This window comes from Pseudorca crassidens, chromosome 1 (assembly GCF_039906515.1).
Source record: "Pseudorca crassidens isolate mPseCra1 chromosome 1, mPseCra1.hap1, whole genome shotgun sequence".
Lineage (NCBI taxonomy): Eukaryota > Metazoa > Chordata > Mammalia > Artiodactyla > Delphinidae > Pseudorca > Pseudorca crassidens.
In genome coordinates this window covers 113,867,552-113,884,596 of record NC_090296.1, presented here as the reverse complement: position 1 = coordinate 113,884,596, position 17,045 = coordinate 113,867,552, and the positions used below count along the sequence as shown (strand labels likewise).

The following is a 17,045-nucleotide window of genomic DNA, read 5'->3' as shown; positions in this document are numbered from 1 at the left end:
ATTATTTAGTAGTCTGATTTTTTCATTATTTTGTGAACATTTTCTCCTGTCATTAATTATAATTCTGAAACACGCCTTAATTGTTGTCTAAAATGTCTGGATACACCATTAAAAACATTCTTTAATACTAGAGATTACAGCATGTAATGCTGTGAAATTATAAACAACAATTTATATAAGAAGATTCTGAATGTGTCAGCTCTTCTTAAAAGTTAGAAAAACTTTAAAGCTATCCCTGTCCTTTTTTGGTATACTCTGCCCTAAATCCTTATCTTAAGATTTAACTTGTTAATAATTCTTGTTTTCCCATTTATTTCTGGCTGGTATGTGACATTAATTCTGTCTAACCTGGGAAAGTTCTGTGGGTTATATTTTGTCATCTGTCATTTTGTGTTTGACATCTGGTTTAAATTAATGTCAATGTCGTGCTCTTTAGTTTATGAGTGCCTTTTGGGAAGTTTAGATTCTATGAAGTTTTTATTTTTTATGACTTATTACCTTACCATAGAGTATCTAGGGGAAATAGTACTACTAAAATGCTTTAAATATTGATGTGACTAGAATTTAATTCAAATGTGCTTCTACATATGCTGGAAGAACTTAGGGAAATTCGTTATATTTAGTAGAAATCAAAGACAGAACCCAGTATTCTCAACACACACACACGTACGTTTTAATATTATTATATGTTAATATAATAATATTTTTAAATAGTATTTCTTGAATAAATTTTCATTATGCAAAAATAACATTAAAAGGTATATATTGGGAAATCTGGTCCTGTCCCATTCTTGTCCACTCCCTTCATCTCCTCTTAGCCAAATAGATAATTACTTTTTTTTTTCCCCTATTTTTGGCTGCGCTGCTGCATGGCATGCAGGATTTTAGTTCCCGACCAGGGATCGAACCTGCACCTCCTGCAGTGGAAGCGCAGCGTCGTAACCACTGGACGCCAGGGAAGTCCCTCTTTTTTTTTTTTTTTTTTTTTAAGTATTCTTTATGTGACTACAAGCAAAAAATGAATATGTGTTCTTATTGCTCCCTCTTTCTTTTTTTTAATTAAAAAAAATTTTCCCTCTTTCTTACTTAAAAGATAGTATACAATGTCCTGAATCTTATTATTTTCACTTAATTATCCTGGAGAGCTTTATATAGTGCTACGTAGAGGACTTGCTCATTCTTTTTTTTAAAAAAAATAGTTCCTTAGTATCCAGTTGTGTAAATGTTTTATTTAACCATTCCCCTATAGACAAACACTTGTCTGGCGAATGTATTTTTTTAATGTATGTTTTTTAAACTCCTTCAGGTGGATATGGACAAGAGTGGTGAAGTGCGACTTATAGAACTGGATGAATCTTTCAAAAGTGAACATACTGTTTTTGTAACACCACCTGAGATTCCCCATCTACCCAATGGTGAAGAACCCCCTTTACAGTACAGGTATTCAAGAGGCAGAATGTTTGAGATTGAAAGAGAGAAGCAATCCATCATCTGTGACGTAGCTTTCTAAGGACTGTGGTATTTTCAAAAATCCAAACTTTACAGATCCCTAATTTTTAGGTGGTAAGCAAGCTTATCCCACATCCATTACTAAGTTTTGAGGTATAAAAAGAAAAAATATATAATTTTGCATTCTATAGACTTAAGAAGCTCTCTATATCTGCATAAGTATATATTCTCATAAATGTTGATTAAGAAGTTAGGGCCCACCCCACCAAAATGCAGCACTTTTATTACAGAATTTTTATTTTTGTTTCTCCCTAAGGCTGGTTTCCTCACTTTCATCCCCTCCCCCAACACAGGCTGGTTAATGTAACCTTGGTTTACAAAAGGATTATCAACTATACTTCAATTTTTTAAAAAAGGATTAAATCTAATTTAGAGTAGATATCTGTGGCCTTGATTTGGATGATGTGATTTTTTTAGGCTTTTAATTTTTCCATGAGTTTTATAAAGTCAAGAAAATTCAGAACTATTGGGATTGGTCATTGTTAATTTAGGAAATTGGCTCAGGTACTGTGCTAAGTGCTTGGTATAGACTTGAATGATCCACTGGTCTCGTTTTCAAGTCTAGGGGGAAAGAGAAAAACTCTGAGCACAGTGATAGGGTTATGATAGAGGTAGATTTATTATACATCTATATATCTAGATATGTATTTATATACATACACACATATATTATATATAACATTTGTTATAACTAGAGGTAGTTTCTAGTATACCATTAAAATGGCATTTCCTTTTAGATTTTTAAAATTCTCCAATAATTTCTTATTTAAAGATTCTAAAACCATTTCACATCTATTATTCATTAAGTCACAGTTTGTTATTTTCATTGAAAAGGGATTTTTCAGGACATCCTTATTTATAACTTGGATTGAATTCTTCTTTTTACAGATGAAAAAGTAGTGTAACAGATGTTTGTGAATGTTGATTACTTCATAAGCCACCTGATTCCTACCCTTAATTTTTATATATTGCTCATGTCAATTTTTAGAAGTCTGCCTTTTCTCAAAGACATTTAAAATATTTCTCATAATTTCTCTTTCTTCTTTTTGTTTCTAAACAAGATCTCATTTCTTTTATCTCTTTCGTACATTATACACTTCTAAGACTTCTTTTGGTATATTTCACTAATATAGTTTGTTTTTCTTTTTGTGGTTTGGTTTTAACTTTTTAATTTAAAATTTACCTTTAGATTTAGTCCTTTAATAAGAAAATTACTTAGCTTAAAAAGTTCCCATTTTTTAAAGAATCTAAGTCATTTTTTTTTCCTTGAGACTACTAATATAATTTTGGTGTAATCATACCCATCATTGGAAAATCCTTAAGTGTCTTTAATGGGCACAGTGGATCCTGTTAGTAGGAGGTAACTCATATACTTGCATTGTCTGTATAAAATGATAAGACAATAAGTTTCCATAAGATACACAGAATGGTCTTATTATCACACCATGTACATACAGTGAATTTTCTTAGGGGACATAGTTTTCCTGAACTTCATTGCTATTTTATTCCTACTTAACATTCAGTCATGACTAATATTTTCTTATTCTACTGGATTTTCCTATAATAATGTATAATAGATATAGTTTATCTTTTATTATAGTTAGTTTTCTTCTTAGTTAATTAAAACTATTTATATGCCTTTAAGAATATTCTAAAGTAGGATAAGTTTTCTCCTCAGGGGCTTCTTCTGTCGTTTTAGCATGTCTTTTTCCCAGCTGCTGCTACCTTTTAAATGCCCCAAACACTCTGCTCTAGCACCCAAATTAGGCCCACCTCCTCATAGAGTTGCCTATTCTAATCTTTGTTCCTCTTCTCCAACCTCTTCAATTTTCTTTCTCATAAATGAGGCCCTGAATCAGCTTACCTAACCAGTTAAATCCATTCATGATAATGTAATAGGTTGTCCTGGTTGACTTATGTTATTTGCATTTTTTAAGAGGAAGGTTCTACAGTAATATGTTAATCCAAACAATGATATTAATAACTGTCCTGTGTGAAAGAGTATTGATTTGGTGGGCCTTTTACCCGTATTATCTGATATGTTTGCTATTTATTTACACGAATACTAACAAAGTTTTTTTGAGTTACTTTGGAGTTTGGTGTCAAGTTCAGCAAAATTTAAATGTATTTCACTTTTTTCCCTCTAAAATACATACTTGAATCTGTATTTGGCTATTACATTTTTATTATTATAGTAAGAAAAGCAACATTAGCGTGAATATTTGTTGATTATCATAGTCTGATGGAGAAAGATAGTTAAAATAAGTTAATAAGTTAAAATAAGTTATTGGTCATAATTTTTTTTTAGCTTGTAACCAGTATGATCATCTATGTGTGCTTGAGATTTTTTTTTTTCTTTTCAAAAACAGCTATAATGGATTTCCAGTTCTTAGGAACAATTTATTTGAGAGACCTGAAGGATTTCTACAAACCCGAAAGAGCAAATTGCCTTCAAAATCAAGTAGTCCTAGTAGCCCTTCTCCCATGTTCAGAAGAACAAAACAGGTGCTTTGATGATTTTGTATTCTTCATGTAATCAAGTATTAGAACAAAAATAAATTTGACACTCTTCCTCCCTTAATATACTTTAGTACCCCATATATAACTATTAGCAGATCATTTATGCTCCCTGAAGCATTCTGAAGAAAAGTTAGAGTAATCTGACTTCAAAAAATTAACCAGTTCTCTTGTTCTAGAACATTATTTTACATATTGTATAATACAGATTAAAGCAGAGACTTGAATATATATTAATTGTAGACAGATTTTGTTAGGGAAACATTATAAAAGCATGTGAGTTGTACTTGCTCAGCCTTCAGTTAAAGATAAGGATGCTTAAGTGTGCAAATTTATTAATAAGATCCTTGCATTTTTTCTAGGAAATTAAATCAGCCCATAAAATTGCCAAGAGGTACTCTTCCATTCCTCAGATGTGGTCTAGGTGTCTACTGCGTCACTGTTACGGGCTGTGGTTTATTTGTCTCCCAGCTTATGTGAAAGTATGTCATTCAAAAGTCAGGGCTCTGAAAACAGCCTATGATGTGCTTAAAAAAATGCAGTCAAAGAAGATGGATCCACCTGATGAGGTAACAATTATCCTTTAAAATGCATTATTTTATTCCAGATTTATGTACATAGATATTTTGATTCTGTACACTTTCGAAATTACTGTGTTCCAGGTGTGCTACCGCATTCTTATGCAGCTCTGTGGACAGTATGATCAGCCAGTGCTTGCAGTTCGAGTGCTGTTTGAAATGCAGAAAGCTGGTATTGACCCCAATGCCATAACGTATGGTTATTATAATAAGGTAATTATTTTGACTTAATGGAGAAAGAGTATAACTTTTGTGATTTCACAACCTTAGTTTAATGGCAGAAATAAATGATGCAGGGATTATTTGGTATTTATTTTAGAGTATCTAAAATATATTTTGTAAATTGGAAGTAAGATTTTTTTTGTTCTATTGATATTTTGGATTATACAATCTACTTATTCTTTAGATTAACTCTAAAGCCAGTGGGTGTTCATTTATAAAAATTATTTTACTAATTATTTTATTTTGTCAAATGAATAGGCTGTTTTGGAAAGTACCTGGCCTTCAAGGAGTCGTAGTGGCTATTTTCTTTGGACAAAAGTGAGGAACGTTGTTTTAGGAGTAGCACAGTTCAAAAGAGCTTTAAAGAAACACGCACATTTATCACAAACAACTCTCTCAGGTAATTAGAAGTTTTTAAGGGATGTATATGTTGTACTTTTTCTTTAAAATTAATTGACTAGTTACAATTTCCACTTTTTAGAAATTTTAATTAGTTTCAAAATATTGAATGTTTTCTAGTTTTTATTGCCATTAAGCAAATTCTAATATTAGAGTGTTCTTCCCATTTAAAAAAACACCAAATTTTACTTATTTTGTTGCAACTGTTAAATTTTCTACCTTTGGTGGTCTTGTTTTAGTATTCATTAATAATTCACAATAGGTTTCTTTGTTATAGTTGTATTTTGCTAATTATGTGACGCTTGTCATGTTCAGTATTAGTAGATTATTAACTTGAGCAGCAAGCTAATATGTATTTTTGGTATCTCCGTGAGTAGTAAAATGCTGTCAAATTGTGTTCTTAAGCAGATGGCAGTGACCTGGATGCTGTTAGTCATGGCAGCATGGATAGTGGTCATGGGACACACACTGTGGAGCAGGCACCTTTTAATACGGGTTTAATCAAAATGTATGCTTCTGATGATAGATCTAGTACAGGTTTGTGTGTGCTTATGTATACATTTATTACAATACATTTTAAAAACTAGGTTTGCTAGCCTGTCTTTTTTAGATTTTAATTTTCAGTGATATATGTAACTGTCACTTTTTAATTTTATGTGGTAGGCATATGACATTGTATTTTATAACTATGCAATTTTATTCATTCTCTATTTGAATAGAAATGAAAGTTTAAGAAAGTATTCGAGTGTTTAGTCCATGATAATCCAATTAACTCTGGATAGTACACAGGTCTCTTTATCATATCATTTTCTTAGGGTAAGTTCTTCTTTGTATTATGAACATGTTATTATAGTTCTTTTAATGTTGTTAGGATTTTAAAAAAAGAAACTTAGATCCCTGATCTGAGTTAATAGTACCATATCAACATCAATTTCCAAGATTTAACAGTGTCCCATGTTTCATGTAAGATATTATTCAGGGAAGCTGGATAAAGAGTATACAGGAACTTTCTGTACTGTATTATTTTTGCAACTTCTTGCGAGTCTTCAACTATATTAAAATTAAAAGCTATAATGAAAAATTTTAAATATATATAAAACTTGTAACATTCTAGCACTAAAGATGACTTAATTTCATTAAAATATAAGATTTGTACATAAACTTTCTCTATTATTAAAACTGACACACCTAAATTATTTAAATAATTCTGTCCATTTCATTATTACATTATAAAAATTAGACATGACTTGTGAATACAGTGTAAGAGCTACCTATTAATGGACAGAAACTTTAAAAATCTAAGCATTAATAATAAAATATGGAGGCTTCTATCTTCAAATTTTAACATTGTTGGTCTGTCTCCTTTTATGCATACTTTTAAGAGTAATAAATATAAGCTATGTGCTTTGATATGTTGTTCTTCCTTGACTGGTTTTGTTTCTTTTTTTTTTTTTTTCATGGTACGCGGGCCTCTCACTGTTATGGCCTCTCCCGTTGTGGAGCACAGGCTCCGGACGCGCAGGCTCAGTGGCCATGGCTCACGGGCCCAGCCGCTCCACGGCATGTGGGATCTTCCCAGACTGGGGCACGAACCCTTGTTCCCTGCATCGGCAGGCGGACTCTCAACCACTGCGCCACCAGGGAAGCCCTGGTTTTGTTTCTTGTTCATGCAATTGTGAATTTAATCACAGAGTTGTAGTAGTCATCCTTAGGCATTATCTCTTAAAAATGAAGAAATCCATCTTTTGTTTTTAACTGTGGCCTTTAAAAAGGCCATCTTAGGGGGCTTCCCTGGTGGCGCTAGTGGTTAAGAATCCGCCTGCCGATGCGGGGGACACGGGTTCGTGCCCCGGTCTGGGAAGATCCCACATGCCGCGGAACGGCTGGGCCCATGAGCCATGGCCGCTGAGCCTGCGCGTCCGGAGCCTGTGCTCCGCAACAGGAGAGGCCACAAGAGTGAGAGGCCCACATACCGCAAAAAAATAAAAAAATTTTAAAAAGGCCATCTTAAAGCAGTGCAGACCTTATAATAAAAGCATGAATTTTATCAAGATTATCTTCACGTTTTATAATTTATAGTTTCTTTGGAAATAGAGATGAAACTGATTAGAAAAAATACCAAACTCAAAATTATAACAAAGATATTAAAGTAAATACCTAATGATACTTAATACAATTTCTTTAGATAGTTCTTTGCAAGTTTATAAAACCATTTTTAATGCAGTCATATACTCATTTAATCATAACAACCTTTTATGTTATAAATCTGGGAACTTGAGATTCAAACAAAAAGGTTAAGTGGTTTACTTAAAATCATGTCTCCTAAGGTAGAGTACTAGAATTCAAAACCTTATGTTTTGATGCTAATCTAGTGAAAACAATTTGCTGAAAATTACAGAGAGCCTCTTTAACAGAACAGTGTATTAGAAGTTTTCTTATATTGATGCAGAGTTTGCTTTTCTTAATAGCTTTAACACTAGTTTTTTTTCTCATTCCCATGCATTTGTACTCATGTGCAATTCAGTAATTATTCAGTTGAATTTTCAGAATAACTACCTATCAATAAGTTTAAATAAACCCATTTTTTTGGTCAGATGATTTAGACATTTGGCTCCAGTGATCTGTGTGTGAGTGTTTTGTTAGGAGTTCCCTGCAGATTTTTCTTCTCCGTTGCTTAGCTGGATCTCAGACCTTCACCTAGAAAGGTCATGGACTTGTATAAAGAATGTGTGGTTTGTCTGTGTCTTTTGGAGCCCAGATAGTAGTGTGAACATACGTAATTACTGTTGACTACATTGTGAAACTAAAAATAAATTATTTTGTGATCATCCCTTTCTGACGTTAATAGAGATGGGGAGGAACTAACAAAATAATGCTTTCAACTGGAAGTTATCCAGAAAAATTTCTATGAGTAAATCTAAACACCAATGTGTTGCTTCTAATTCCATTTCTTCTTACTACTAAAGAAGTTGATGATAAACAGCATAGGGTTTTTTGTCTTTTTCTTTTTCCAGGTGGCCAGTCTGACCTTGGATATAATTCACTGTCTAAGGATGAAGTTAGAAGAGGGGATACATCTACTGAGGACATTCAAGAAGAAGAAGATAAGAAAGGGAGTGATTCTAGTTCCTGTAGGTACTAAGTTGATATTGTATAAAACTGTGAGCTTACATTAATAGAAAAGTCGAGTGACTTTAAGTATAAAAGTACTAATTTTATGTTTCATTTTCCCATTGTTACTCCTATTTCCTCCCATTATAAAAGCCCTCTACACCACCTAATATTCCAATGTACAAGTACTTCATGTGTGAAGTTTGTAGTCTTAGTGGCAAAACACCCTCCGATCAAATACTATTCTTGTAGTAGAAATATATATTTCTTCAAACAGTGGCTCTTTTCTGGGGCTTAACAGTATTTTTATTTAATGCTTTTATTAATGGTCTGTGACTTATATTTTTCCTGCTTACCTCCCCCCGTCAAAAGCAGTGTTTCACAACCAAAGAAGAAATATAAAATGTATGCATGGACCTCATGTGTGACCAGTACTTAGTTGTTTGATACACACCTTGAGGACTTGAATGAATGGTATCAGTTATTCGTGATTGACAAATATAGATATAGAGGTGTTCAGTATTTTCTCATCACGTATTTTCCGGGAGAAGTATTTAGAACTAAAAGCTACTTCTCTTTATGGCTACTCTGATGTATATAGATTTCATCTTAACAGTTGCATTTTAATCTTTACAGTGTCAGAGAGCGAGAGTGCAAAGGGAAGTGCTGATTGTCTTCCTAAGCTCAATTATCAAAGTTCTTCCAGTATAGTTCGCCTCAGTGCTGCAAATAACAGTGCTGATAAAACATCAGGAGAAAGCACAGGTAAGTTGAATGGTATTCGTCTGTTATGTGCAGAATAACTTGTATCTGTATTTCTAGTGAATATTTTTTTTTAAGTCTTAATTCTCAAGGGATTTTTTCATTTTTCGTTTTTTTGTTTTGGTTTTTGTTTTTGTTTTGGTTTTTTGGTATACTTTCGCAGCCTCTCATGGTATAGTTTAGAAGCTTAAATTCTGTATTTTATAATATAGTTTGTTCAAGCTTTTATTGTAACAAAGTAAAGGGACATACCTACAAGCTGCCTTTTGAGTTTGGACTGTGGGGAGTTTTGGGAAGGGGGAAGTGGGGAGCAAGTGAGATGATCAATCTGAGGGTACCAGACACCTCGCCAATTTTTATATGAAGCATAGAGTTCCTTAGTCTTCGTGTTGTTCCTGTTTTTTTCAGAGGCAAAAGGATAGTCCTTCAGGTAGTTTAAATAACAATACCTAATATTTTTTCTTTTCAAAGCACTTTCTATATATTATTTTTCATGTATTATTACAGCAGTGCTTATATTAGTGAGAGGGGGTATTAGCACTCTTTCAAAGATGAGAAAACTCAGGCATAGTCGGACTATTGGCAGGTCCCATAACTTCTCAGCTACTTAATGGAAAAGTCATTTTAGGACCTGGGATAATACCTTGTCTCACAAGTTTTTCATCAGACTGTTTTGGGGGGCAATAAACAGACATAAGATTCAGAGTTTCTAGTGTTAATAGTCTGATTTCATAATTACATTATTTTATTTTTTGTATTAGCTCAGTTCTGCATCATTGTAATCTAAACAAACACTGAAGGACTTGTGCTGTCAAAGCTGAAATATCTCTATAAAGGCCCTGCTGCTGCAATGATGTTTGTTTTTCTGCAGCATAGTTAGATATGCCTCTAACTCAGGGGTAGGCAAACTGTGGCCCATGGGCCAAACCAGGCCTGCAGCCTGGTTTTTGTACAGACCCACAAGCTAAGGATGGTTTTTTACATTTTTAAATGGTAAGAAATCAAAAGAAGAAAAATATTTTGTGACACCTGAAAATTATATGAAAGTTCAGTGTTCATAAACAAAGGTTGATTGTCACACACCCAGCTCATTCACTTACATATTGTCTATGGCTGCTTTGGCACTACGTTGGCAGAGCTGTGGAGTTGCCACAGAGACTGTATGGCCTGCAGAGCCTAAAATATTTACTTTCTGGCCCATGACGACCCCTGCTCTAGATTTTTGACTTGAAAACTTTCCCATCTGTTAAGTACTCTGGGTTTATCACTACTACCAAAGACTATATGTGGGATTTATAGGAATACTTACATTTCTGTAACTTTTTTCTTACATACTAGTACTTGCTAGAATTCAAAACACCTTTCAAGTTTCTTCATGTGTTGCAGTACAGTATATGTATATTTTATTTATATCATTATATAAATAAATGACAGCTTCTAAAAGATGTGGGAGTGGAATAACCAAAGAAATGTTTTAATGTTTGGTTGGTAATTGAAATAAAATCATCATCCTATGGTTACTTCATGGTTATCTTGGGAATTTTAACATTTTGATTAATTTATATTGAATTACTGAGAATTCAATCACAAGACAATTTACTCTGAAATCAAGCATGCTCTGAAATATGAAAACATACTCTGAAATGTTTTTTTAAGCCTAATTCTGCTTTTAGTGTGCTTTAACTTTTTCCCTTTAGCTACCACATTTAGCTGTAACATGGCATATTATAATATATTATACTATGTTATATTCTGGGTTGGTCTCTTGGCTGCAGTTGTTTCCCAGCAGACAATATTCATTCAGCGATTATTTTTTGAGCTCCTACTATACCTGCTACCATATGCCAGGTGCTACTGAGGATATAGTAAAGAACAAAAATAAACATGGTCCCTGCCTCCAAAGAGAAGTACATGGGAGGGCTGGGAAAACATTAATCAAATAATCAAGTAAATATAAAAACACCCTGATATTAAATACTGGCAAGAAGGGCTGTAAGGGCTTCCCTGGTGGTGCAGTGGTTAAGAATCCGCCTGCCAATGCAGGGGACACGGGTTCGAGCCCTGGTCCGGGAAGATCCCACATGCCGCAGACCAGCTAAGCCCGTGTGCCACAACTACTGAGCCTGCTCTCTAGAGCCCGGAAACCACAACTACTGAGCCCACGTGCCCTGGTGGCTCTATGACATAATTCTGGCAAGTGATAGTAAAGTGGTAGTTTTTGAGGGTTTGTGGGAAAACGTCTACTTTCCTGGTAAAGGAGTCAAAAATCTTAAGGATAAACTAACAACTCTAGTTCATACCTAGGAAACCTATTATATGCCTTAGAAAATTGGCTTGTTTTCCCAGAAACCCTCAAAAACTACCACTTTACTATCACTTGCCAGAATTATGTCATAGAGCCACCAGGCCCAGGGAAGTTAAATAGTTTGCAGCCTCTCTGTTAGAGATGCACAGCATCCAGCCTAGTCTGGTGGAATTTAGCAGGTATATAAACTTAGAGTCAGACAGACTATTCTGTAAATGGCCAGGTAGTAAACATTTTAGGCCTTACAAGCCACATACAGTCTCTGTTGCTTGTTCTTTGTGTGTGTGATATTTACTGAAGCCCGTGCACCTAGAGCCCGTGCTCCGCAACAAGAGAAACCACCGCAATAAGAAGCCCGCACACCGCAGTGAAGAGCAGCCCCCGCTTGCCACAGCTAGAGAAAGCCCACGCACAGCAACAAAGACGCAATGCAGCCAAAAATAAATAAATTAGGGGGAAAAAAAAAAAAAAAGAAGGGCTGTAAGTTGCCATGAGAATATGTAACCTGTCCTGGGTTTCGAGGGACATTGGTCAGGAAAGCCTTCCTTGATAATATGGTTTCTGAGCTTAGATCTGAAGGGTGAGTAGAAAACAAATGAGGATAGGGGTTCCAAAGGAAAAATTGAAAGGGAGCATTCTAAGCAGTGGGAAGCAATATGTAAAGGCTGTATAGTAGGAAGGGATTATAGCATGTTCAAAGGTGTAAAAAAAGGGCTAGTAAATTAGCTCAGAATTCTTTCAGTTTTAAGGCTCAGAAAATATGACTTAACACTGGCTTAAACAAGTTGAGGGCTTCTTTTCTCACGAAATTCAAGAGTAAACAATTGCCCAAGATGTTGGTTCAGGGGCTTTACCTCAGATCTCTGAACCTAACCATGATTATAATACAGCTGCTGGCAACTTCAGGCACCACCTATCTGTGCAAGGCAGAAAGAATGGGCAAGGGGAGTGCCAGCAACATCTACCTCCTTTACCAGGAAAGCAGACGTTTTCCCAGAAACCCTCAAAAACTACCACTTTACTATCACTTGCCAGAATTACGTCATAGAGCCACCAGGCCCAAGGAAGTTAAATAGTTTGCAGCCTCTCTATTAGAGGTGCGCAGCATCCAGCCTAGTCTGCTGGAATTTAGCAGGTATATAAACTTAGAGTCAGACAGACTATTCTGTAAATGGCCAGGTGTAAACATTTTAGGCCTTACAGGCCACATAAAGTCTCTATTGCTTGTTCTTTGTGTGTGTGATTTTTACAGCTCTTTTAAAATGTTAAAACCATTAGAGACTGTATATAAACAGTCCACAGGCTGGATTTGGCTCAGCAGTGTAGTTTGCCAACCCCTGGTATAATTTGATAACCAGCTTTATTTGTCTATAGGCCATTGCATTGTTCTTACTTTGCAAAGGAACACATCTATTTAAATGCAGGCCTAGAGTTACATCTTTGGATTATAAGATTGCTCCAGGTCTTTGATAATATATAACCTGTTAAGCAGGTTTCCCAGAATATCAGAAGAAAGTATGTTCTTGGTTTCTTATATACTTAATCATAAGCTGATACAGAAAAAAAGAAGACACTTTACCTCTCTGCTCTACTGTTTTCCTTGTTAATGCTGTATGCTTATTAAACAGTATTAGTTTGTAGGCTTTTATGGTCTCTAGTAGTCCCTTTTATCTCCTATCCTGTTACCCAAATACATCATATGATAGGAAAAAAGGCACATATTTAGGAATTGGCTCATTATAGAGAGCTAATTCTGTTGGATAAAGCATGTAAAAAGAGTAGTTGAAGGACTTTCCTGATGGTGCAGTGGTTAAGAATCCACCTGCCAATGCAGGGGACATCGGTTCGAGCCCTGGTCGGGGAAGATCCCACATGCCGCAGATCAACTAAGCCTGTGCGCCACAACTACTGAAGCCCACATGCCTAGAGCCCGTGCTCCGCAACAAGAGAAGCCACCGCAGTGAGAAGCCCGCGCACCGCAACTAGAGAAAGCCCGCGCGCAGCAACAAAGACCCAACGCAAACAAAAATAAATAAATAAATAAATTTATTTTAAAAAAAAAGAGTAGTTGACAATACCATACCTAGACTAATGCTTTAGAAGACTCCCACATAAGGACAATTAAAGTGATCAAAAAATCTAGATTTCTGCTTTCAGCGTAGGTACCTAAGTAATTTGGTAAAAAGCAGTGAACAGTGTTTCTGAATAGCAAGTGGCCATTCACATTTGACTGTTATAAACGTGAATCAATATGTAAAGCAAAGGTAAAATTATTTAGCCACATCTATAGTCATAAGGATTTGGAGTTTTAAAAATAATTTTTATTTATGAATAAAGCTCACATAGCTGCCTTTTATTTGGTTTGGTTTAGTGTTTTTGGTTTTGTTTTTATAGGCAGAAGACTCAGAATCTTAAGGTCGTCTAGCACAACCACAATTGTATAACCATTGTTATTTAATCCGTTCAGTGAAATGGACATAAATTCATTATTATTGTTGTTAAATATACCAAGGGTAAATATTAATCTTACAAGTTTTAAAAAGCAGTGCATCCTTATATCTCAGATCATACCCTTCATATTTGATTTGAATCCCAGTTCTCTCGCTTAAGGACTGGGTAACTTTGGTCTAGGTAATCTATCAGTTTTTTCTCCACCCCTAAGGATATTGGAATGATTATGGTAGATAATGTGAGTAAAGTGCCTAGTATAGCATCTGTGAAATCACAGGCACTTGATGAGTGCTTGCTGTTATCATTTTATTACTAGTATCTTAAATATTTCAGACAACTTATATTTGCATATTACTTTTTTCGTGGCTAAAAACACTTTTCTTGTTTTTTAGAAAGTTCGTCTGAGCCGCTCTTAATATCATCTTTTGAGGATACAAATGAAACAGGAAACATTCACAGTAGATGCTTCAGGAAAAGACATAAAAGTGACAATGAGCCTAATTTGCAGCAGCAAATGTCCTGGGGAAATAGAAACCGAAATCTTAGTGGAGGAGTACTAATGGGACTTATGCTCAATAGAATTAACCAGGAAGCAAACCCTGGAGATATGGTTGAAAAATTAGGAGCTGATGCAAAAATTCTTTCAAATGTAATCTCAAAAAGCACAAGACCAAATAGTCTTGATATTGGAAAGCCATCTTTAAGATCAAATAGAGACAGTATAGAGAAGGAATCTAGTGATGATGATACACCTTTTGATTGTTCTAATTGTTTGGCAGATAAAGTGGATTCTCCTGTTATTTTTGACTTAGAAGACTTAGACAATGAAACAGATGGATCAAAAGTGGGGTACATTGCTCCACAAAATCCTAAGAGGAGTCAACGCTTGAATAGCAGCTTTTCAGTAAAACCTTTTGAAAAAACTGATGTTGCAACAGGATTTGATCCCCTCTCTCTTTTGGTTGCTGAGACTGAACAGCAGCAGAAAGAGGAGGAGGAAGAGGAGGAAGATGATAGCAAAAGCGTTTCGACACCATCTGCTAGGCGGGATTTAGCTGAAGAAATTGTGATGTATATGAATAACATGAGCAGTCCTTTGACAAGTCGAACACCAAGCATTGACTTACAACGGGCCTGTGATGATAAAGTAACCGCTAAGAAAAGTCCAACGTTGGTCAAGGCATGCAGAAGATCTAGCCTGCCTCCTAATTCTCCTGGTCCAGTGAGACTTACCAAATCTAAAAGTTACTCAAAAAGCGAAGACAGACCAAGGGATAGACTCTGGTCTTCTCCAGCCTTCTCACCTACTTGCCCATTTAGAGAAGAATCTCAAGATGCATTAACCCATTCATCACCTTCATTTAATTTAGATACACTACTAGTACCTAAACTAGACGTTCTAAGAAACAGTATGTTCACTGCTGGAAAAGGAGTTGCAGAGAAAGCAAGCAAATGGTATTCAAGATTCACCATGTACACCACATCATCCAAGGTAGGTTTATTAGTGTTTTCTACTTTTCCTTTTACCCTCCTCCACCACCAAAAGTATCCTACTTGCAAAGATGTCTGTTTTTACCATTCTCCTAAAATACAGCTTTACAGAAAGGACTCTTGGGGTGCGTAAGGTTTGTAAGTATCAGAATTTGGACTTGAACAATAACTTCGAAAGGAAAGAATCCTCTAACTAAGGTTATATTTTTAGTTCAGTTTTGAAAGAAAGTGATCTGTAGCTGGAGTAAAAATTAGAGTCATATGAAAATGCTTACTGAGCTTCATTATTTATTGCCTTCAAAAATTACCAGCCAGGCATAGGATTTCTCTTTCTGGTTAGGATGGAGTACCTTGTGATACACCTGCATACCTCCCAAAGCAAAAAGCTAGATGAAATATGGAAAGTATTTGTTTAAAGTCATCAGAGAACTGCTGAAACAACTAGAAAGTAGAGGGGCAAGATTCTAGAGAGAGGAGAATTGCAGAGATGAGCTGAAGTTTTATAGCTACTTTTTCCTTGAGGGCATTTGCTTATTCTGAGCACAGAGCAAGAGGTTGCAAATCCAGGCTTTGCCTTATCAGAGGACTGTGGAGAGGTGAGGGTGCCAGCAGGACTTTTGGGATCTTGTAGAGCTGGAGAGACAAAAATAGAGACTGGACGGTTCTCAGATACACAACTTTTTTCCTTCAGGACATTTTCCAAATACTGATACTGCATGAAACATTAGTCTGAAAACATAAGCAGAATGTCTCTGATAATTAAGAGTTCTCAGCAGTTTCGTGGTGCTGGGAATACAATAGCTTAGTTCATAAGCTGCTGGGAGCTGGCGAAAGTGAGGGCAGGGAAGCTTTGGTGTACACACCAGGCCCTTAGTTCAAATTCCTGCAGAGCCATGCCTTAGGAGCATTGGCAAAACAGAGGTAGACTGAACCTGACCAAAACTGCAACCTAGGCTGGACTCAGCTCAGTCTGTGATTAGATTAAACTAATCAGCCTTTACTCTAACAAGGAAAAAGTGTGTCCTTTCCAGAGGACCAGAACATCAACTGGAGTCCTTACAGTTTTTTATATATAATTTTTTATATTCTATTACTGAATTAAAAATAGCTATACTGAGGGACTTCCTTGGTGATCCAGTGGTTAAGACTCCACACTCCCAGTGCAGGGGGCCCGGGTTCCATCCCTGGTCAGGGAACTAGATCCTGCGTGCCTCAACTAAGAGCCTGCATGCTGCAACTAAAGATCCCACACACCACAACTAAAGATCCCGCACACTGCAGCGAAGATCCCAAGTGCTGCAACTAAGACCAGTGCAGCCAAATAAATAAATATTAAAAAAAAAAAAGAAAGCTGTACTGAGAGACAAGGACCATAATTAAAAACAAAAGAAAAACAGATGGAGGAAACAGACCTTCAGGTGATCTAAATATTTGAATTAGCAAGATACTTTGAAGTAATTAAAATATGTCCAAGAAAATAGAGAAAAGGGTGAGAAAAAAAAGCTAGAAACATGCAGAATTTCACCAGGTAATTATCTTTTGAAAAGAACCAGTGTAAATTCTAGAACTGAAAAAGATGCGAAATTAAGAAAGCTGTAGTTAGATTTAAAAGACAAAAAAAAAAAAAAAAAAAAAAAACAGGAGAAGAAAGATTAGTAAACTAGTTGGGAAGTTAGTAGAAAATATCACACTGAAGTACA

General features: G+C 35.5%; 1 protein-coding gene across 10 annotated transcripts in view; it reads left to right on the top strand.

Annotated features, from left to right (window-relative positions):
* DENND4A (DENN domain containing 4A) overlaps positions 1-17,045 on the top strand; it is a 134,600-nt gene that overhangs the window by 90,668 nt on the left and 26,887 nt on the right. For 5 of the 10 annotated variants that reach the window (XM_067750926.1, XM_067750919.1, XM_067750946.1 and 2 more), the window contains 9 exons: positions 1,307-1,440; positions 3,879-4,014; positions 4,389-4,595; positions 4,689-4,817; positions 5,085-5,226; positions 5,631-5,762; positions 8,240-8,356; positions 8,973-9,101; positions 14,247-15,346. In XM_067750926.1, coding sequence (XP_067607027.1) covers positions 1,307-1,440; positions 3,879-4,014; positions 4,389-4,595; positions 4,689-4,817; positions 5,085-5,226; positions 5,631-5,762; positions 8,240-8,356; positions 8,973-9,101; positions 14,247-15,346 — 2,226 coding nt within the window. The remainder of the gene's footprint in view (positions 1-1,306; positions 1,441-3,878; positions 4,015-4,388; positions 4,596-4,688; positions 4,818-5,084; positions 5,227-5,630; positions 5,763-8,239; positions 8,357-8,972; positions 9,102-14,246; positions 15,347-17,045) is intronic. The other 5 variants (XM_067750981.1, XM_067750991.1, XM_067751000.1 and 2 more) reach the window with 2 other exon arrangements.